The following is a 23,850-nucleotide window of genomic DNA, read 5'->3' as shown; positions in this document are numbered from 1 at the left end:
AGATATAACAAAAAGGACAAGGCAAGGTTGTCCACTGTCGCCCCTGCTGTTTGTGTTAACATTGGAAGTGTTGAATAGGAATATTAGAGAAGATAAAGAAATAAAAGGAATGAAAATCCAAAAGGAAGAGTATAAATTGCAAGCTTTTGCAGATGACCTGGTATTTATATTAGAAGACCCATTGGAAACAGCACCTAAATTAATAGAAAAAATAGAAGAATATGGAAAAGTAGCAGGTTTGAAAATAAAGATAAAACAAAGATACTAACAAAGAATATGCTAGTAAGACGAAAGAGTTGGAAGAAGTTTTAGAAATACAGGTCACAAATAAGGTTAAGTATTTAGGGATATACATTGCATCAAGATGTAGTACATTGAAGGAGGATAATTATTTTAAACTCAAACAGCAGATTGCGACAGATTTGATAAAATGGAGAAACTTACAATTATCATTGATTGGGAGAATATCTACAATTAAGATGAATGTATTGCCTAGAATTTTATATTTATTCCATACAATTCCAATCTGACTAGGGAAGGAGTTTTTTTGAAGATTTAAATAGAATTTTGTTGAAATATATTTGGCAGGGCAAAAAAGCAAGAATAAAATTAAAATTGTTACAAGATGCAAGAATAAGAGGAGGGTTTGCCTTGCCTAACTGGGAGTTGTATTACCAAGCAACAAATTTGATGTAGGTAAAGGAATGGATAACATTAAGGAACAATAGACTATTGACCTTAGAATGGCATGACTTGCTGTTGGGATGGCATGGCTTCCTTTGGTACAAGGGAACTAAAACACAGGGGTATTTTAGAAGACATTATATTCGAGAGGCATTGTTTTTGAATTGGGAGAAGATAAAAAGACAATATTATTTAAAAATTCCACTATGGATATCTACCATTGAAGCTTTTTCTTATCCAATAATATATAAAAAGGAACAAACAGATATGGTGAGATATTGAATGAAAAGGGTGAACTTAAATGTATGCAAGCATTGGAAGAACAAGGTGTAAAAATGAATTGGTTTTCATATTTGCAAATACAATCTAGATTTGACAAAGATGTTAAAGCAGAAGGTATTTATGATAAGTTAACTGATTTAGATAAGATTTTGATGGGTACTGATGAAAAGGTAATTAAAAAACTGTATGGACACTTACTAGAATTTAAATTGGAGGAGGAACAAGTTAAAGAAACGATGATTGCTTAGGGGAAAAATTTGGATATGGGATTGATTTAGAAAAATGGCAAAAATTGTGGTCTCAAAATTATAAAATGACAATGTCAACTGCATATAAAGAAAATTTGTATAAGATGTTTTACAGGTGGCATCCACCCCCAACGAGACTTGCGAGAATGTTTAAGAATAAATCAGATAAATGTTGGAAGTGTCATCAGATACCTGGTTCATATTACCATATGTGGTGGACATGCTTGGACGCAAAGAAATATTGGACTAAAATCCACACATGGTTGGAAAAAATGATAAAACAACATATAGACTTTAAACCAGAGATCTTTTTATTGGGAATTATACCGGAAATATATAACAAAGAATTGAAATATTTGATTGTAAATGTACTAACAGCGGCTAGGATTGTATTTGCTAAGAATTGGAAAAATGAAAAAATACCTATGCAGGAGGAAGTTATTAAGAAAATTATGGACTGTGCTGAAATGAGTAAATTGACATTTGAAATTAGAGAACAAGAAGATAAACAATTTTATATGATATGGGATTTGTTTTATCAATGGTTGGACAAAAAAACATGGTAATGTAATAGATTAGATAATTTTGTGATAGAAATTTAATAGATTGATATAAGACATAATATAGACATATATAACCATTGGTTGAAAGTATAACATAAATTTTAAGATAAAACTTGGAACATCTCGTATAAAATGATGGAATAAATAGTTTAGTCATGGATGATTAATAACTGATAAATATACAAGCATATGTTAATTCGACAGTGTGAAAATTGATATAAATTGTGAGTAAATGACTACAAAAGTATAGCACAAAAGATACGTAACCAACTGACACACTGTATGTATATAAAATGGAAGATGCTTTTATGTTTTTATGTTTTGTATGTTTATGTTTGTTTTTAAAAATAAAAATTCTTTTTAAAAAATTGTTTTCAGACTCCCTTGGAAGAAAAATATTAATTCTCTGGGTGGGCTGGTAAACTGAGATTCAGAATAATGTCAGCTGGTACTCCATTCAAAATCCAAGAAAGAAATACTTAAGACTCCATTAATTAGAGAAAAAATATCTTTTACTGGAAATCAAGTGGTCTCATCAAAGGAATTCTGAATCTGAGAAAATGAGCGCATAAATCATATATACAAAGTGATGGCAACGTTCCCACCCACAATAATTCAAACTGTCCATCCAATTAAAAGTTGTATGTAACATCATGTGGGCATCTTCAGGTGGCGATGTGACATTGTCCGTTGACCTTGACATATTTTGATAAAGAGGTGCGTTTGCGTATAGCTTAAGAAAGAAACATAAACAAGAAACTTCCCCCCAACTTATAGTTTATTCTCTGAAACCTCCCGCTCGCTTCCCATACCTATTTCACTCCTCCTCCCCCCATTACTCATGACAGCCGAAAGATGCAAAGCAATCTTGAAGGCTGACAGCCACCCTCTTCCCTGAGTCTCTGTGCAATCAAGAACCAAAACCTGTAAATGTGAATCTATGATTCCTTGTCCAATGCTTGTTTATGTCTGTAGTGTGTCTTGGGCTTGCACTAAAAAACTACCGATCAGATCGTGAAATTCGTAGAGGAGGTGGTGTTGCTATCTTCTATAAAAAGTCCTTACATCTAAAAAATATCCAAGTTATCCAGGAGCTTGCTCTTCCTGAGACCATCATCTGTGAACTATCCTTAAATATCACAATTCGATTCTTACTATGTTACAGAGCACCTGATTATGACATCGAACATGTAAACAAGCTAAATACATTACTAACATGGGCTGCATCCTGCCCATACCCTTTTATCTTTCTTGGTGATTTCAATCTACCTCATATTGACTGGACCCTAAATGATTGTACAACTGAAATCATACACACAACCTTCTACAATGCTATTACAAATCTGGGACTGGAACAACTAGTAACCAACAACACTAGACTAAACAACTGCCTCGATCTCATCTTCTGCAATAGTTTGAATTTAATTTACGGAATACAAACTAAAGAACCCTTTTCCAGCAGTGACCACAATATGATTGACTTTTGTCTCAACATACGCCCACACAAAAATCACCACAATGATGTAATCCCCAATTGTAACTTCAAAAAAGGCAACTATGATCTTATAGACAACGATCTCTCATCCCTTGATTGGCAATCTCTATTCACTGGATGCAATACTGTTGAAGACCATTACAACATATTTTTACTTGAAGTCAAAAGAGTCATCAAACTATATGTACCAACAACAACTCCCAAAACAAAACAAAAAAGCAGATTACCCATAACAATAAGGAAACTTCAATCCAAAAAGAGATCACTCTGGCGGAAAAAACAAATCTGGTCACGTTGCCAATTTCAAAAGCCGATACAAAAATTTATGCCACCAGATAAAGACCGAATGCATCAATTATCACATTAAACAAGAGGAAAACCTTCTAAGCACCAATTCCACCCGTGCTTTTTACAATTTTGTAAACAACAAACTAAAAGACTCAAGGTCTATCCCACCCTTGATAGGACCTGATGGTAAAGACTGCAACGACGACACCATTAAAGCCAACATCTTTAACACATTCTTCGGCTCAGTATTTGTAAACAGCAATGGATCATGCCCAGTATTTCCTAGCCGTACCACAGATAACAACAATGATCTAATACATATCGATTTTACAGAAGACAATGTTGAAAAAGCACTACGCAATCTAAAACCATCTCTATCTATTGGACCGGATGGAATATGTGCCTACTTCTTAAAAAGCTATCCACTGCCGTAGCCAAACCTCTAAGCATAATCTTTGAAAAATCTTTCAGGACCAGCTCCTTGCCTAACCTATGGTCACAAGCCACAGTCATCCCCATCTTCAAAAAGGGAGACCCAAGCCTAGTTGAAAATTACAGACCAATCTCCTTATGCTGCGTCACCTGTAAAGTTATGGAATCAATTATTAACCAATCCATCATCCTCCACTTAGAGACAAACAACCTACTCTCCAATAAACAATTTGGTTTCAGAAAAAAACTATCCTGTAATCTGCAACTCTTACACTGCAAAAACATATGGATGACACAACTCGACCAGGGCAAAGCAATAGACGCAATCTACATAGACTTCTGTAAAGCCTTTGATTCAGTGGTACACGACAAACTACTCCTAAAAATAAAATCCTATGGTATCTCTGGACAACTGAATAACTGGATAGAAGCATTCCTGGCAAACAGACAACAAATGGTCAAAATTGGGAGCGTCCTATCAAATTCTGTACCTGTCAATAGTGGTGTCCCCCAAGGCAGTGTTCTAGGACCAACTCTCTTCATACTCTACATAAATGACCTCTGTGATCATATTAAGAGCAATTGCGTTCTTTTCGCTGATGATGTAAAGCTGTTCAATACCACAGACAATACTGCTACCCTACAAAAAGATCTTGACTATGTATCAGAATGGTCAAACAAATGGCAACTTCAAATCTCAACAAATAAATGCTCTGTCTTACATATCAGCAAAAAAAATCAGAAAATAAAATACAAGCTGAATAGTCAAGATCTTGTTGATGACCCAAGCTCTGTAAAGGACCTTGGAACACTCACCTCTAATGATCTAAGTGCTAGAGCCCACTGCAACTACATAGCCAAAAAGGCATTAAGAGTTGTTAACCTAATCCTACGTAGCTTTTTCTCTGGTAATATCACACTACTAACCAGAGCATACAAAACATTTGCTAGACCAATACTCGAATACAGTTCATCAGTCTGGAACCCACATTACGTATCTGATATTAGCACAATTGAGAAAGTCCAGAAATATTTCACAAGAAGAGTTCTCCACTCCTCTACTCGTTGTAGAATACCTTATGCCACCAGACTTGAAATTCTAGAACTAGAAAACCTTGAATTACGCCGTCTTCGGTCTGATTTAAGCATGGTATATAAAATCATACATTGCAATGTCCTACCTGTCAACGAATACTTCAGCTTCGACCATAACAACACAAGAGCACACAATAGATACAAACTCAAAGTTAACCGCACCAAACTTGATTGCAGGAAATACGACTTCAGCAATAGAGTGGTCAATGTCTGGAATACTCTACCCGACTCTGTAGTTTCTTCCCCAAACCCCAAAAACTTTAACCTTAGACTGTCTACTATTGACCTCACCCTTTCCTAAGAGGTCTGTGGGGGCGTGCATAAAGCGCACCAACGTGCCTACCGTCCCTGTCCTATTGTTTCTCTTATTCTTCTTTTATTTTTCTTATATGTACCCATTTCATGTATTCACAACTATGTATACACTTATACTTATTATCTTGTAAACAATAGGCAAATCAAATAAATAAATAAAATAAATAAATAAATAAATTCACCCGTGTGTGTGTGTGTGTTGCTTAAAGCTAACAAATATCTAAGGTTTTATAGTATTGAAAGAGGAAGGCCTGGAATCATAATGATCTGTAGTTTAGTTAACATTTCATCTAAAATGTTTAATTATGGGGGTTCGTAAGCCCTAGTAGAAATGTATTCCACCAAATAATGCTTTGGTAAAAACTCTAAATACAATGACAACAGTGTGTTTTGCATTGTTTGTATAGAATCTGTAAGAACCATTCTCAATGTCTGTATCACAACATAACATCTATCCCCTGCTTTTAACAATTGTTGTGTTTTTAAGAATGTTAGAAGTTATTTTAATATCACTATTGTATTTATAGTCCTAGAGCTAATTTTACATGCTCTTCATAAAAAAAAAACCTCCTCCAAACATAACAGTTAACTGTTCAAAAATTAGAACAGACCTGTAGCAGATTACCAACTGACATTAAATTAAAAGCATTTGCCACCAATTTCCCTGTCTTCTGCCTATGTAAATTAGGGTTCTTAAGCTACGAAAGGGTCAGTGCATCCGAGCTCTATACAGATCATGGTTACCTTTGACATCTTGTCTATTTTATTTTACAAATCTTAATTTTTCCATTGGATGCTTTAGGGGCAAAATGGTTTGAGATACTCATTTTACACTTTAACTCTCCCTTAACCCCCCCCCTCCCAAATTCAGAAACACTTCTTAGTTATTCTAGTAACATAATTACATCACTAAGCATGTCTCTTGTGAGGCCCTAGGCAGGATACAAAATTAAAAGCAAATCCTTGACAACAAATTACACAAGTTGCTTCAATTTGCCTTGATTCCTGGAGGGATACCTGGTAACTATTAGTGGAAATGGGTCCTTTCCATCTCCCTTTTCCAAGCAGTTACAATAATTATTCTTTACTGCTCCATTACTGTGTATGTAAGGAAAAAAGCAGTGAAGCATGAACACAGACATTTAAGAGCAATGTGATCAATGGGCGGACTTTTACAGAGAGGAAAGGGGCACATGGATAGTTCTTGTTTAGAGACCACAATTGGGACCCACAATTTGAAAGTGAAGTAGTTGCTAAATAAAACAGATAGTGCTTATTTATGATCTTTCTTCAGCTTTCCTTTGCTATACAGATATGTGTAGGTTGCAAATGCAAGGATTGTTTGTAAAGTTACTTTTTCATCACTGTTGTAATTTTAAGCAATTGTTAAATGAAGAAGTCAGTAAACAAGAGTCATATGTAGTCTGAAGTGGGGGGAAATGGTGAAAAACTACCTTAAACTATAATAATAACTGCAGCATATGCAAAATAGCACCATCCAGCTTAAAATAACTGAGAAAACACATTTACATAAACAGATCTTGAACTTAAAGCAACCACAAAAAGTTAGAAGAATGTTTTATTATTTCAGTGGTTTTTTCCTGCTTTATTAATACAATTACCTCAATTTGTTCAGGCATTTTAACAAATCCCTTTCATGCCACTCTTTACCAACTTTAATATTTCAAGTATTTTAAAAATCATGTTCAAATTCAAAAAAATCATATTTGCTTCTGCCCAAGAAATAAGTGTTTCTTAAACTGTCTTTCATAAATGGACTACACATGGCTTCACTCTGCTGTTTAAACATACATAGACCTGTTACGTATCAACGTGGTCCTCTTTCTAGTCCGCAGTTCCCTAATTTAACCTACCTGGGGAATAGGGAGAGAAGAGAAATAGTTGAAATTCCAAACGACCTTATTCACTTAACTGGGTCTTAAAGAATATTTAAATTTCTGGAGCCCCCATATAGTTCTCTATTTGGCTTAGTTGACTGACATGCATGCAAGCCTCGTTAAAATGATTTCAACTTTCTCGCTTAAGTGATCATCTGAAAGGACGGAGAAATGCCAAGAGAGATGCGTATGTGTGCAGGACCCTCAATACTTACCCTGGACCAAATGCGCATCCAGAGTTCTCTAGAAACAGACTCCAAAAACTGAGGTTCTGCTGTATCCACAGCAGTGATGAAACGCATGGCAGGCAGACTTCCTGTAGACAGTAGAGACATACACAAAAGCGCTCTAGAGAAGCTGTATAAATGCTAAAAGGGGACAAACACACCCTTACTTTTAAAAGGATGTCTTTGACTTTCTACTTCCTGACGTCCCACACGTGGGCAGAAACCATCATTTCCAAAATGCCTGACTGGCACCAATTTGGAGAAAACAATCTCTTTCATTACCTTTCACTATCACAGTGTTTACAAAATCCTTCACAATCTCTTTCATTACCTTTCACTGTCACAGTGTTTACAAAATCCTTCGGTGAATTCATTGGCACTTGGCAATACTTTGCCATTCGACTGACATCCTTTAGCATATACTCTCCTCTCTTAGGAAGCATTGCTGGAGCCTGGTTCCCTGTTGCAAAAGACAATAATTCACAAAATGTGTTTTCAATTGATTTTAATTTTCTATTTGTGTTTTATTTCCCATCCATCAAAGCAGTGGTGGGATTCAAATAAATTAACAACTAATTCTCTGCCTAACTCGACGTCATTCACGTCGAGAGGCACCTCACCTCGCCCAGCCTCTCCTCGCCATGTCCAGCCCCGCCTCCTCCCGCAGCCACTCCTTGTCATGCCCGGCCTCGCCTCGCCTCGCCTGGACTTACAACCACAATTGAGCCCAAAATGCATGTTGCTAAGTGAGAATTTATTAAGTGAGTTTTGCCCCATTTTATGACTCTTCTTGCCACATTTTTTTAGTGAATCACTGCAGTTGTTAAGTTAGTAACATGGCTGTTAAGTGAATCTGGCCTTCCCATAGACTCTGCTTGTCAGAAGGTTGCAAAAGGGGATCACATGAAGCCTGGGAAACTACAACCGTCATAAATGTGAGACTGTTGTCAGTCATCTGAATTTTCATCACTTGACCATGGGGATGCTGAACTGTCGTAAGTGTGAAAACAGGTCATAAGGTACGTTTTTCAGTGCCATTGTAACTTTGAATGGTCACTAAATGAACTGTTGTAAGTCAGGGATTACCTGTACAAAAATACAAAAAGCTTCTTTGCTTGCAAAAAGCTGCCCTAAGTACCAATCATTAGATTAGAAATGGGGGAACACAACACTGAAGATCCTTTTCATCAGCAATGCCTGCAACCCTGAGTTACAGATCAGGCAGGGTGCCAGAGCACCTTGAGGAATTAAAATAGTTCAAATGCAGCGATAACTATCAAGCAGCCAACTCTTGCTCATAAAAGTGAAACCCTTTAGCAGAGAGGTCATTTAAGCTCTTCAGAAAGTGGGTGGGCATACTTGGACTACAAAATGACGAGCTAAAGAGACAAATCAACAAAGTATATAGGGGACCCAGGTTCAAGTCTCTGCCCTCCCAAGCTTGTCAGGATCACAATAAAATTAGAACATGCCACAGATATCTAAATAAACTTCAAGCCGGGTGCCATGTTACTAAACCTTATTAATCATGAGAGAAAACCAAAATGAATTGGAGGGAGGATCCACACCTCTACTTCCTTTTTAAAAAAATCTTACTATTAGTGAGCAATCATGTGCCTTGGCCAAGCAATGCAAGAGACTCCTGTCCCAAAGGTGCTTTTTCAAGAGGCAACTGGACTTTCTGGAAACAAGGAAAGTCCAGTTGCCTCTTGAAAAAAGCACCTTTGGGACAACCATGACCTGGATGACTGTAGAATCCCCATAGACAAGAGACTCCTGTGCTCAGTGAACTGACAAAGCACCCTTTCATACCCAGGAGAGGCAATCCTTAGATTCATTTGCACTACTTAAAGATACCAGTTGATCTCACCTCACAAGATATCCTAAGGAAAGCATCCAGATTTAAGGAAAGATCACATGCCCCAAGAAAGGCAGTTAAAAAAATCAAACAGAGTGTCAAGCTTGCATCCTGTCTATCAGCCATTTGATCAGGCAGGCAGCGGCAGTCTGAAAAGATTACATCGTCGCTTTCCCATCAGTGGTGGGGTGGGGGGAAGAAGACTCCCAAAGAAGCCCTTTTTTGGAACAAACAAACAAAGAGGCCAAAAACTAGCCATATCACTCCATTTAGAGAAGATTATGGATCCAAAGAGGCCCATGATCGCCCCCTCCCATCCTTAATTGGGGACAGGTAAGGAGTGCTGACAGGAGATTCAGTTGTGTTGGAAGTACACCCCAAAAGGACAGTGCCAGGAACCACTAAAGCAGTGTAAAAAGCTTAAAACAACTTTTCCCCTTTAAGAAACTCAAGCCCTTCCCTTTAAGAAAGTCAAAAATGAAAGTACCAGCAAAAGAGGGAAAAAACCCCAGAGAAGCCTCTATAGCAGTGGTGGCTAACCTTTTTTGGCTCCTGTGCTGATAATTGCACATGCGCATGGGCTCGCGCATGCCAACACCCAGAAGGCAATGTGTGCTGGCCCACCCACGCATGCACACATGATCCCCCTCACGCATCATGCATCTCTGCGCATGCATACACGATCCCCCTCGCACTCATGCATCTCTGCGCATGTGCGTGAGACCCCCTGCATGCTGCGCATCTCTGCGCATGTGCATGCGTCTACCACGCACCCCCACCCCTGCGTGCCAGATACCCGAGAAGCAGCTATCAGGCAGCGGCACATCCGTAGTGGGGCTCTTCCGGGCGACCCCTCGCGTGCCGGCAGAAGTGGCTCTCCGTGCCACTTCCGGCATGCATGCCATAGGTTCACCAACACGGCTCTATAGAAAGTCTGGACTTACTGCCAAGAATCATTAAGTTGTTACAATGTAACAAGGCTTAACAGCAGAGGCAGTTTCTGCAAACACTTAAGCAGGACAATAAAGATAAGCAGGATTAGGCTAGAAACAACACACAGAGGCACACCAGAAAGCTTCCTTCCTGCCTTCCTGACAGGATTAAACCGTAAGGTGGGAAAAACAAAAGACTCTTGGAAGGAATTTCTTCCAACAGCAGGTTTGAACTGCTCAGAAAGTTAATTACCAGTTTCCCCAAATAGATGGGAACCAGCTGAATCTCACCACTGCATCAAAGTATGGGAAGCCAATATTCTAGGTTTTGATAGGATTGTGGAAACCTGAATTCTGAACACTTAATTTTAATGGGGAGAAGGAATTATCTCTCTTTGGGGTTTTTTACTTTAAGAAATTTGACCAAAATAAGTTGTTACAGAACAGCCAAGTACACAGTTAACTGAACAAATTATACTAGACAGTGGCAATTCCCAACAGGATTGAGCATCAGCTGGGGCCTTGCTCTCAAACCAGCAAAGCCTTTAAATAGGAAAATAATCCAGCTGCATTCATTTCTAATTACCTTTGGAACTGATCAATTTAATGATTTCATGGATATCAGAGATCTTCAAAAATGACAAGTTTCATTTGACACCTGATGTTCTACTTTTTTTTCTCTGATAAAAGGATTTTTAAATTTAAAAAGATTTTGAAAATTTAAAAACAATATATTGACAAAAAGGGGGAAAGATTAGGAAAGTTATAAACAGACTAGGAAACCAGAGGAGTAAATCAATAAATTTTCCAAATAAATAAATAAATTTGAAACATTTGTACAATTTAGAGAAAAAAGTATACAATTAAATAATATACAATTCAGTGAGAACAGAATTAAATCTATATTAGGAACAGAGATTCTTTGAATGCTGCAAATGAACACTAGAGGGGACTAAAGGACCAGGCATAAAGAAAAAAAAGGGAAAGTGCATTTATCAATGTTTAAACTAAGGTTTAAAATGGCCAATCCAGTATGTTTTGAATTACTTGAAGAGCTCTTCAAAAATGAACCAAGATATTAATAACTAATACCTTAGAAAACATAAAAGTTCAAATACAGATGTTAAGGGAAATTTTAAAAAGCAACTTATACTGAACCACATATACAGAATCATAGAGTTGGAAGGGACCTTTGGAGGTCTTCTGGTCCAACTCCCTGCTCAATCAGGAGACCCTACACCATTTCAGACAAGTGACTGCCCAGTCTCTTCTTAAAAGCCCCCAGTGATGGGGCACCCACCACTTCTGAAGGCAAGCCATTCCATTGTTGGTTGTTCCCATTCTTAGGAAATTTCTCCTTATTTCTAGGTTGCTTCTCTCCTTGATTAGTTTCCATCCATTCCTTCTTGTCCTGCCTTCATGTGCTTTAGAGAAGAGGTTGATCCAGTGGTGGGATTCAAATTTTTTTGCTACCGGTTCTGTGGGCGTGGCTTGGTGGGCGTGGCAGGGTAAGGTTACTGTAAAATCCCCATTCCCTCCCTACCCCACTAACCTGCTTTCCAGCTCCGTTCTCCTGTGCAGGGCAACCAAAGAAGACCCAGCTGATCAGCTGGGACTCGGGAGGCAGAGAATAGATGGGGGCCAGTCAGAGGCGGTATTTGCTGTTTCTCTGGACTACTCAAAATTTCCACTACTGATTCTTCAGAACTGGTCAGAACCTGCTGAATACAACCTCTGGGTTGATCCCCTTTTCTTTGTTGCAGCCCTTCAAATATTGAACACACACACACACACACACACACACACACAGATAGGATATTTGTTTTCTTAAGTTTTCGCGGGTATTTATATGTATGGTATTCAGCTTTGTTCGGGTAGGATAGGATAGGACATATACCGTGCTTCTCCAACAATACGCCCCTCCCAATAGGAAGACCCAGCATGTTTTCTAGGCATAAAATGAAATTAAGCCCCTCCCCCCAAATTTAGGCCTAGTTTAAACATGTGAAATTGGTGGGGGGGAGACAGGGGAACTTGCCATTAGGAGTGCCCCGCGGGCAGCTACGCCTCACCATCAGCTGCTCCTAACACCATGGTGTTTCAAAGCATCCTCTGAAGCTACGTCTAGTGCCAGAGTTTGTGGTCCTTCCTTCCTCTCCTTTTTCTTTCTTTCCCTCCCTCCCTCTATCCATCTGTCCATCCATCCATCCATCCATATCTCATTCACATTCCTTTCCCTTCCCTCTTTCTCCCTTCCCTCCCTTTTCTTTCTCCCATCCCTCCCTTTCTTTTTCTTCCTTTTAAGAGAAAGAAAGAAAGAAAGAAAGAAAGAAAGAAAGAAAGAAAGAAAGAAAGAAAGAAAGAAAGAAAGAAAGAAAGAAAGAAAGAAAGAAAGAAAGAAAGAAAGAAAGAAACTCTATGCTATTCATGGCATATTTTCAGCTGGAACATCTTTCTACCTAAATCAGGGGTGTCCAAACTTGGCAACTTTAAGACTTGTGCACTTCAACTCCCAGAATTCTCTAGCCAGCTATGCATAGAGAACATAGCTGGCTAGAAAATTCTGGGAGTTGAAGTCCACAAGTCTTAAAGTTGCCAAGTTTGAAGGCCTCTGGCTTAAACCTTAGTACAACACCCAGATATTTAAAGCCATTAAATATCTTGGATTAATCTTGAAACTTTTTGTATACTTGTACTTAAACAGAAAGAATTTTATTTTAACACATATGACATATTTTAACACAATTCCAAAGCTACTTTTTATGAAAACCAAGTCAAGAAAAGGAGATTGGAAACAAAGCAAAGGTTAACCTTCTCATTCTTTCTAGCCCTTTCTAAATGGCAAGTAGAAGTGAGCCTTTCTACTTGCCATTTTATTACCAAGAATTTACCACCATCTTCAAATTAAAGAGTTGCCTTCCAATAACAAAAAACACAAGTTTGCAAACACAGCACATAATTTTGTATGTTAAACATCGAACCGCAAAGTGGAAGAGGGAAAATATTTGTGAGAAATATTTACTGTGTTTTTTGTTTGTCAAACTTAAAAGGCCATTGAACACTCCATAAAGGTTGTGACAGCAATGGAAATAATGAAGCAGCAGCTAGGCAAACTGCTGAATAATCTGAATTATGCTTTGGAAATTGGGTAATGTATGCTCTGAAATTGAACAAATGAATGAGACCTAAAGGCAAGCTGTTCTCTACAAAACCCATTCTGAACTTACCACACTAAGCCTGGAATGAAAAAGCAAAGCAACTTACTAGTTTTGAAGAGGAGGATATGGAAGAAAGAAAGAACATTGACTCCAACAGTTTTCAGAGACTGCATAGTTTTGTTTACCCAGAATATTTCCAAGGCAGTAATCAATACTATATTAGCTCCAAATGTTCTTTTTGCTAAACACTGAATCCAGGCATACTGGATGGCTGGATGCTCGCAGGAGGCTGCAGGAAGGCCTCCCAGGCACAAAACAGGGCCTAGCAAGCCTCTCTGGAGCCTCTTGGGAGCAAAAATGGGGTGAGGGGATGGCGCTGGACCCCCCACATTTTCAGCCTAGCAAGCCTCCCTGGAGCCTCGTGGGAGCAAACACGGAGTGAGGGGGTGGCACCTGATCCCCTCCAACTTCCCATTTTTGCTCCCAGGAGGCTACCCTATACTTACCTGGTAGCCAGGTGGGCCTTGTGCGGACTCCTGGGAGCGGCTGGGCAGGGGTTCTAATGGGAGCCCCCCCCCCCATTAGAAACGGCTGCTGGGCAAGCAGAGAAAAGCAGGATTAAACCTGGCTTGCTTCTGTGCTTGCCCAGCAGCCATTTCTAATAGGAGATGGGGGACTTGGAAGCTTTCCGCTGTGCAGCAGCAGGTAAGAGAAGCAGCCGTTTGGTTTAGTTGCAAACCGGTTCTTTCACAGCAGAAATTAATATATTCCTCAGGTAAAATGGATAAAGTTTGGAAATAATACATTAAATTTATGGATATCCTGGTACTGGAAGCCATATTGTGTAATCATTCAAGATTGGAATATTGTACAGCAAGGCTGTCAAATTCATGGCTCACTAAATGAATGAGGACTACCTGTAGACTACCTACTACACTAAATTGAGAACTGGGAATCAGAAAATGTAAAGCAACATCTGTAGAGGGTAAAAGAATTTGTGTGCCCCTGCAATAGGAAAAGAAAGCTATCACAAATATATTTTATTTATAATCCATTTTTCCTTCAGGAGCATAGAGTGGCATACACAGCATTCCTTCCTCCTATTTTTCCCCACAATAGTTCTGTGAATAGGCTGCCCTGACAGAAAGCGACTAGCCCAAAGTCACCCAGAATTTCCATAGCTTGGGTGGAGAGGAAGCTGGCCCTAGTCCAGTACACCACAATGCTTCCAGAGGCATCCATTTAAAGACATTTATTTACTGCTCCAGAAGCAAACAAGTTTATCATTTGGCATGAACCTTCATAGGCTATACTATGGTGGAAGGTCATAATATGTTTGTTGAAAATCAGATGCACGTTTATTAGGATACAAATCCAGTACATGTAAAATATCACAGAAACTAAAGATAAACTGTGGGTATTTTTTTTAAAAATCCATCTTTATTATTTTGATAGCTGGAGGGGGGTTATCTGTCATAACTTTGAATGGTCGCCAATGACCATTCTTAACTCCAGTGGTGGTATTCTACCAGCTCGGCCCGGTTCTGCCGAGCCGGTAGCAGCGATGAGCAGCGGAGACTGAACCGGTTCTCTCCGCCACTCTGCTGTTGGGCCCACCTGCCCACCGGGCTCCCATACTCACCTTTATCCGCTGAATTTGAAGCACAGCTGCTTTGCGCAGCACAGAATAGTGCCACGTGGCAGCTGCTGAAGCAACCGGGATTGTGCAGGCTTGTAGGAGGTGAGTTAGAATGCCTCTGTGCCTGCGCAAAGTGCATATTTGGCACGCGTGTACACGCAAAGTGCACTCACCAAGCCACGCCCACCGAACCGGTGGTAAAAATATTTGACCCCCAACACTGCTTAACTCGAGGACTATTGTTAGGGTTTGGAGATTAACCCCTAGAAGAGTATTGCAGCAGTAGTCAAACCAAGAAGCCAAAGGAGAGCGGAAGGGCCCCAGAGTATACACACACTGAACACAAACACTGTTTGTAGTTTAAATAGTTTTTAATCCAGTTAGAGTTTAAGCATTGTCATTCAGTCCATTAAGTCATTCACAGTATTTCCATCCAGTAAGACTCACTAGTATAGTCCAAGTTAAGAGTCCTTGCAATATCTTTATCAGCCGATAAAGATATCTTCTCCTCCTCCGGTTTCACTCTCCAGAGAAACAAACGCTGGATATTCAGCAAACAGTAGCAAACAATAACAGTTCAGTCACAGGCACTCACAGTCAGTAATCACAGTTAGTCACAGTAACACACAGTTACTCGCAGCAGCACACAGTTACAGTTACAGTAGCACACAGTTACAGACAGAGAGTAAGCTTTCCAGCTTCTAATGCTTCCTTATATTGTAACTTCTAACCGCACCCTTAATCGGCTAATTTCCTGCTGCATTTTGCTTAAAGTGATAAGCACTTAAACCATGATATCTAAGTTTTATATATTTATTCACCCAAACCATATTTGGTATCAATGTTATACCTAACATACTCCCCTTTTGGGTGAAATAAATATATAATACCTTTACAATCTTATCCCATATTTATCACAACTCTCCTGGTGCTTATTGGCACCTTGGGCTTTAGTAAAATTATCAGCTAAATTGTCCTCCGACATACAGTACTCTAGCTGAATCATCTTACTTCTTACAGATTGTCTCACGTTTAGGTATCTTAGATCTGTATGCTTGCTCCTTGTTTTTACTCCAATATTTGTGGCCATTTGAATTGCTGCCTGATTATCTTCATGTATAATTATAGGATAATCTACTGTTATACCTATATCAATTAACATTTGTTTATACATTATTAATTCTGTACATAACAATGATAAACAGGAGAATTCTGCCTCCATAGTAGACAAACTTATATGCTGTTGTCTTATTGACTTCCAGCCTATTAATGTCTTACCCAGCATTATGGCTGTTCCTGAAGTCGACTTTCTAGTGTCTCTTTCTGATGCAAAGCTAGCATCTGCATAAGCACTCAAAATTAAATCACCCTTTGGTTCTAAATACAATGAATAATTCATTGTCTTTTTAAGATATCTTAATATCCTCTTAGCTGCATTCCAGTGTCTTTCACATGGTGCAGAATTGAATCTAGCCAACTGATTCACGCAGTACACGAAATATCTGGTCTAGACCAATTACTAATATAACTCAAACTACCAATTAAAGATTGATAAATCACCTTATCAAACTCAGGGCTTTGTACATCAGTGTTGCTAAACTCCTGACTCATTGGAGTCTTAGCTGGCTTACAAAGCTCCATCTTGTAATCTTTTAGCAATTTGCTTATCTTATCTTCCTGAGATATCTTAAAACCTTTCCGTGTTTTCTTTATATTCAAACCGAGATACTTCTTTATCTCCCCTAATTGCTTGATCTTTATTCTCTTTCCTAATGATGCTATTATTTTATTTGCTTCATCATTAGTTTCAGTTATCAATGCAATATCATCTGTGAATAATAATAATAATGATACTTTCCCATTTGTCTCCCTCTTAAACAGACATGGATCGGCTAAACCAGCTTTAAATCCTATATTGTCTAGTTCCTTTACAATATACTGGTTCCATTCATAGCCTGATTGTTTAAGACCATAGAGACTTTTCTTTAACAACCAACAATCATTATTATCCTTATTTTCACTTTTAATACCAACAGGTTTTTTCATATAAATAGTATGTTTTAATGGGGCGTGCAAGTAAGCAGTTTCCACATCTAAATGGTTAACTATATAGTTTTTACTAGCTGCCCACACTAAAGCTGTCCTCAAGGTTGCTGCCTTAAGACTAGGTGCAAACACCTCATCATAGTCATTAGCATTCTGCCTAAAACCTTGGGCTACTAACCTTGCCTTATGAATTAAATTACCATCTTTATCTATTTTTACCTTAAATATCCATTTGCAGCCAATGGATTTCTTACCTACAGGTAATTTGGCATTTTCATACACCTTCATATCATTTAATGAATTCAGTTCCTTATTCATTGCTGCATACCATTTTTCTTTTTCCTTATTAGGATACTTTTTAATTTCTTCAACAGAATTAGGAACTTGATTAATCTGGCACACTGTGTTAGCCTGGTACCTATCAGGCGGTCTAGATACACGTGTAGTTCTTCTGGGAATTACAGGGCTTACAGGAGGACTTTGTTGAACTACTACCTGTTCATCTTCCTCATCCTGTTCAGCTATTGAATCTGTTTCTTCCTTTATGGGCACTATTTCATCCTGTATTTGTCTCTTTACTTTATTTTTAAAGTTACAGGGATAACTAATGGGATTTCTATAGGATTCAATAATTACATCTTTATTGGCATCCTGTTCTAATTTCTCCCATCCTTCATGTTCTAGAAATTGGGCACTAGCACTACATAACACTTTAGATGTGCCTTTCTCCCAAAATCTATATGCCCTATGGTTTGCCTGATAACCAACGAAGAAAAATCTTTTAGCTCTATGTTGCCCTTTTTTTCTGATTTGTGCAGGAATATGCACCCATGCTGGTGCACCAAATGTGTGCAGGTAACTTAGATCAGGTTTCCTGCCATGCCATCTGGTAAATGGTATTTCACCTGTCGTTGTATTAACAACGTTGTTCAATATGTTATTAGCACACATTGTAGCCTCCCCCCACAAAGAATCAGGTAACCCAGAATCATTTAACATTGTTCTAACCATTGCCTGTAGTGTTTGGCCTCTTCTTTCAATAAAAGCGTTATGTTCTGGCCTGTATGGAGCAGACTTCTTATGCTCTATTCCAGCTACCTTAAGTCTGTTCTGGAATTTGTTATTAATAAATTCCGTGCCATTATCTGTCACCAGGGTTATCAGTTGTCGTTTAGACTTTCTTTCAGCAAACCTAAGCCAATTGAAAAAATGTTGATATGTTTCAGTTTTGCTTTTCATTAAATAGCAAAACCCATATCTAGAATAATGGTCCATAATGCTCAGTATATATCTAGCACCCCCCATACTGGGTTTCTTTGGACCTATTATGTCTGCAAATACCACTTCTAAAGGTTCTTTTGTTTTGAAACCATTTAGCCTATTTGCAGGCAATACCTTGCTTTATCTTCACAGCAAACATTACAACGCAAATATTTATCACAAGATTTTAACCTTATTCCTTCAGATAACTCAACTGTACGTTTTAGCATTTTAAAATTTACATGCCCCAAACGCCTATGCAATAAATGGATACATTCATCATGAGGCTTTATATTATTAAATACAGTTTGAGCCTCCCCTTTCTTAGTATTATCTAAGACATATAATGTTCCATTTAAAGCTGCAGTTACCTTTTTGTTATCTTTTCAATTATGCAATTATTATCTTTAAAAGTAATTACATAACCTAATTTATCTAATACCCTTACTGAAAGCAAATTAAACTTTAGTTGCGGTACATACAACATTTTTATATCCTGGTTTATGTACGGACAACGTGCAAAACCTTGACCTTTCGCTTTCAGGTTCCAGCCATTGGCAAGAGATATATGTTGAGAGCTTGTAGACATTTTTATAAATTTTGTCTTATCTCTTGTGATGCAGTGGGATGCGCCACTGTCAACCACCCATAAATTATTATTCACATCAGAGTTGCTAAACGCATGGCTAGTTCAAATGCTTTCTTTGGCTTTTTACATTCTGGCTTTTTTTCTTTTTGCAGAATCTTGCCAAATGTCCTCTGCGCCTCCACAATTAAAACACTTTTTAATTGTGTATGCCGTTGAAGATAAATTCTCTTCTTCCAGGTGCTTTACTTTGCTAATCTGGTTTCTTTCAAGCTTTGAAGATAATTTCTCTTCTTTCTTATCTTCTCTCAGCTCGTCACGCTCACGCCTTCTTCTGGCTTCTTCTAGTAGCCTGCCTGTAATCTCGGTTAATGAGAGGCTTTCTTTTGGCAATACTTCCAACGAAGTCACATAGTCATCATAGCTTTGATCTAATGAAGATAATATTATGTAGACTTGATGCAGTTCATTAAATATAAGCTCTTTTTCTTGCAATTCTTGAAAAATGCTCTTCATACAGTTTAAATGAACTAACATATCTCCATTCCTCTGAAGATGCGTTCGAAAAAAGCTTCCGTGTAAGATTTATATGTGCTCCTACACTGTCCCGAACATAAATCTTCCTGAGGTTCTCCCAGCAGTTTGCAGCATTTTCTTCTCCACGAATATGGACAAGCTGCTGATCACAGAGAGTCAGTCCTATGATGCATAAAGCCTGCTCATTCTTCAGTTTAAAGTCTTGTAACTTTTCGTTATCATCATCATTAGCAGGATCCCAGCTACTCACATCTGGTGGGTTTGCTATAATGTCCCACAAACCTTCTCTGCGTAGAAGTAAACTACATTTCATTGACCATGAAACATAGTTTGTTCCATCCAGCCTGGATATCATGGACAGTTGTGACAAATTTACTTGTGCCATTACTCTTCAGATATTTTGACTATTTTAAACTAATTAAAACAGTTTGTTTTACAGTAATGTGCAACTCACACCAACTCTCTCTGCTATATCCTGGTTAGTTAGACTATGCTGCTGGGCCCATAACCAATGTTAGGGTTTGGAGATTAACCCCTAGAAGAGTATTGCAGCAGTAGTCAAACCAAGAAGCCAAAGGAGAGCGGAAGGGCCCCAGAGTATACACACACTGAACACAAACACTGTTTGTAGTTTAAATAGTTTTTAATCCAGTTAGAGTTTAAGCATTGTCATTCAGTCCATTAAGTCATTCACAGTATTTCCATCCAGTAAGACTCACTAGTATAGTCCAAGTTAAGAGTCCTTGCAATATCTTTATCAGCCGATAAAGATATCTTCTCCTCCTCCGGTTTCACTCTCCAGAGAAACAAACGCTGGATATTCAGCAAACAGTAGCAAACAATAACAGTTCAGTCACAGGCACTCACAGTCAGTAATCACAGTTAGTCACAGTAACACACAGTTACTCGCAGCAGCACACAGTTACAGTTACAGTAGCACACAGTTACAGACAGAGAGTAAGCTTTCCAGCTTCTAATGCTTCCTTATATTGTAACTTCTAACCGCACCCTTAATCGGCTAATTTCCTGCTGCATTTTGCTTAAAGTGATAAGCACTTAAACCATGATATCTAAGTTTTATATATTTATTCACCCAAACCATATTTGGCCCCAACACTGCTTAACTCGAGGACTATCTCTAACTGTAATTTGAAATACTTTAATTCTTTAAGTCAGCGATCGCTAGCTGGTGGGCTGCGAGAAAATTTTGGTAGGCTGCAGAGAAATCTCACCCACAGGGCACCCCTCCCAAAGCAATTAATCCAGGCTGCACAGAAACACAAGGCTGTGCTTCCCCCATGGCCTATGGGAACCCTCCTGCCTATTCACGTCTTACCCAGCAAACTTGCCTGCTAAATTGCTGTTTTTCTGACCATCAGCTGTTCTGCTGTGCCAGGAGATTTAGTTTAGATTAGTTAGAAAGCAGGAAATGGTTGGATTTCTTGCTTTCTAACTAGTCTTTAGATCTTCGGCTCTGCTTTTAGGCACTTCCAAACCTCCCTGAAAGTTCTATTATTCAGTGCAGACTCACGGCAAGCAAATTTTATGTGACAGACTGAGCTTGCCGATGGCAGATAGATAGATCACTGAATGATTCTGTGAACAAGTCAGAATCTGCGTGGATTACAAGAGCTCTTTGAATAAATATTTACAAATCAGCGCTTATCCAGTGCCAGTTATCCAGCACCTGCTGCATTCTTTTGAGCCAGGAACCATTTTCGTGAAATTAGACATGTCACAGGCCTATCAACAGTTCCCTGTTGATGACACAGCCACTGAACTAAAAACTATTGTAACGCACAGGAGTGCTTTTAAATGTAGGCGCCTCCAATTTGGCGTAAGTGTGGCCCCAGGAATTTTCCAATCATTAATGGAAAGACTACTTCAAGGATTACCTGGAGTAATTCCTTATTTCAATGACATTTTAATATCTGCCCTGACAAGCCTCAGTTACTGCAAAGAGTCAAAGGAGTCCTTGATTGTTTCAGGAAGTATGGTCTTAAGTTAAAGAAAGAGAAGTGCACTATTGCCACCCCACAGGTTGAATTTTTGGGATACAGAATTGACGCCTCTGGTATTCATTCAATTGAATCCAAAGTAAGGGCTATTCACGAGGCACCCACACCAACTAAGAAAACCAAGCTCCAGGCTTTTTTAGGACTTCTTAACTTCTACGCTTCATTTTTGCCAAATAAGGCTTCCATTGCAGAACCTCTGCATTGACTCTTGGATAAGCAATCCTCCTGGCATTGGGGACCTAAGGAAGCCCATGCTTTCTGTGCAGTCAAATCGTTGCTTACATCCGATGCTGTTCTGATCCAATTTAACGAACATTTATCTTTAGTTTTAGTAGCAGATGCTTCTCCTTTTGGCATAGGAGCCGTTTTAAGTCATAGCCTAATGTTCTGAGGCACCCATTGGTTTTTTCTCCAGAACTTTTTCCCCAGCTGAGCACAACTACAGCCAAATTGACAAGGAGGCTTTGGCTGCAGTTGCTTCTGTCAAAAAATTCCATGAGTTAGTTTTGACACCATTTCGGGTTAGTTATGGATCATAAGCCTCTGTTAGGTCTTCTGTCAGGCGATAGACAAACTCCTCAGATTTTGTCTCCAAGAATGACCAGGTGGACTTTATTTCTGGCTGCCTATTCCTTTTTTTATTTTATTTTATTTGGGTTTTCACAAAAACAAAATACAAATAAAACATCTTTTTTTGAAAATAGCATGGTCCCAGGTTATCACTTCTTCATACAGACACAAACTCAATTTCATGCTCATGTTTATGTTCTATTCCATATCTTATTACTGTTTTATATTTTCTACATAGTTTTTCCCCTCTTTTAATTTTCTCAACTTTATTTTAATTATCTCATCTCAATTCAAATCATTATATTTATACTTTTGTCTGTCCTGTTTCAATTTCATATTATCTTTTCTCATTAAATAAATTTTTCCCTGTAGTTACCAATTGGAGTATGACACCTTTATATCATTTAATTTTATCCATTCAAACTCTTATTTAAGCTTCAATGTATACCTTTAAGATAATAGCATTCAATAAAATACATAACTTCCAATTGAATTCTGCTTGGTACTTTCTTAAAATACACACTATATTCTTAAAAAAAGATTATATATATATGTAAATAAAACACACATTCCATTCCAATTCAATTCTATCATTAATATTCATTAAAATCTTAACATCTTTAACATTTCTTTTCAATTAAATATCATACTTCCTTGGGAATACTTATAAACTTTCCATAATTAATTCCTTTTTTCCATATTTCTCACTTACATTTTTATAAATCATTAATAATAATTAAAATGTTCCCATTTAATTCTCTCATTCACTTTAATTCATTTATTTATTAACAAACATTCCACTACATTACAGTAAATATTTTATCCATCATTTTAGTCATATTTTCTAAAATTATTTCTGTTTGTAATATAACAATGCTATCTTATGTACCTTTGCAGAATCCCTTTTACAATTAAATTTTCACCCATTATCTCTAAACAAGCTTATGGTTACTTCTCATGGGTAGACGTCTGAGGACTGCTTTAGACAGACTCCATCCATATTACGCCCCAGTCACGCCCCTAGGATCAAATAGTCAGACAAGGGAGTTTGCTGAGAGTGACCAGGTCTATGCCAGGAGCTATGCGGGGCACCCTTTGTGGATGCCTGGGCGGATTGTGGCAGTAACCGGTCCTAAGTCTTACAGGGTCCAACTGCAAGATGGGCACATTTGGTGCCGCCATATCGATCAATTTAGAAGGAGTTGGAGTTCATCTACAGATGGCCCTCATTCCTGCGACAGAGAAGCCACCGGCACCCAAAGAAACTTCCCGCGAACCTGACAGTGACACAAGCCTACCTGAGCAGTCATCAGTCCCTCACCCAGAGCCACCTGAACCCAAGACGCCAGTTTCGTCAGCGCCAGAAAATGCCCAACAAGCAGAGAAGTTCGTTCCAGCAGCAGCTCCATCGGAGCCTAGAAGATCTGGCCGCCTGCGCAAGCGCCCGAGTTACCTAAGGACTACGCATGCTCCATTCTGGGGGAAAGGAGTGTGGTGTTCGGAAAAGACTGAGCTAAAGTCTTCACTCCGTTCCTATTGGCTGATGCCGTTTGACAGCTGGCTATAAAAGGGAGCTGTCAAACGGCATCAGCTGTTGTCCGCCAGCTGGCTGCCTTGTTAGCGCGGCAGCGCGGCAATCCTTTATTGTTACAATAAAGTAAAAGCTGAAGTTTGCTTCATGTTCGCCTCAGTTATTCCGCCACTCCACAACAGAATATA

General features: G+C 38.6%; 1 protein-coding gene across 1 annotated transcript; it reads right to left on the bottom strand.

The window, feature by feature from the left end:
• Nucleotides 1–6,963: 6,963 nt before the first annotated feature.
• Nucleotides 6,964–23,540, bottom strand: GSTK1 (glutathione S-transferase kappa 1). Its single transcript, XM_087954208.1, has 3 exons — nt 23,430–23,540; nt 7,859–8,045; nt 6,964–7,616 (listed from the first exon to the last, which is right to left on the bottom strand). Exons 1-3 carry the CDS (start codon nt 23,538–23,540, stop codon nt 7,444–7,446), a joined length of 471 nt encoding a protein of 156 aa, XP_087810334.1. The 3' UTR covers nt 6,964–7,443.
• Nucleotides 23,541–23,850: the final 310 nt, after the last annotated feature.

Source organism: Notechis scutatus, chromosome 2 (genome assembly GCF_049901735.1).
Source record: "Notechis scutatus isolate UNSWTSFEM ecotype Mainland chromosome 2, rNotScu1.2, whole genome shotgun sequence".
In the NCBI taxonomy this organism is placed as follows: Eukaryota; Metazoa; Chordata; class Lepidosauria; order Squamata; family Elapidae; genus Notechis; species Notechis scutatus.
This window is presented reverse-complemented; position numbering and strand designations above follow the sequence as displayed.

Bases quoted from the DNA above. Each gene is read 5' to 3' on its own strand.
- GSTK1 (XM_087954208.1), bottom strand. From the start codon at position 23,540: ATGGAGCTGCTGCTGGAACGAACTTCTCTGCTTGTTGGGCATTTTCTG. The intron at 8,046-23,429 runs GTAGGCTTGTGT...AAATAAAACACA, and splicing joins AGGGACTGATGACTGCTCAG to AATAGAAAATTAAAATCAAT. The intron at 7,617-7,858 runs GTAATGAAAGAG...TACTGTCTACAG, and splicing joins AAACACTGTGACAGTGAAAG to GAAGTCTGCCTGCCATGCGT.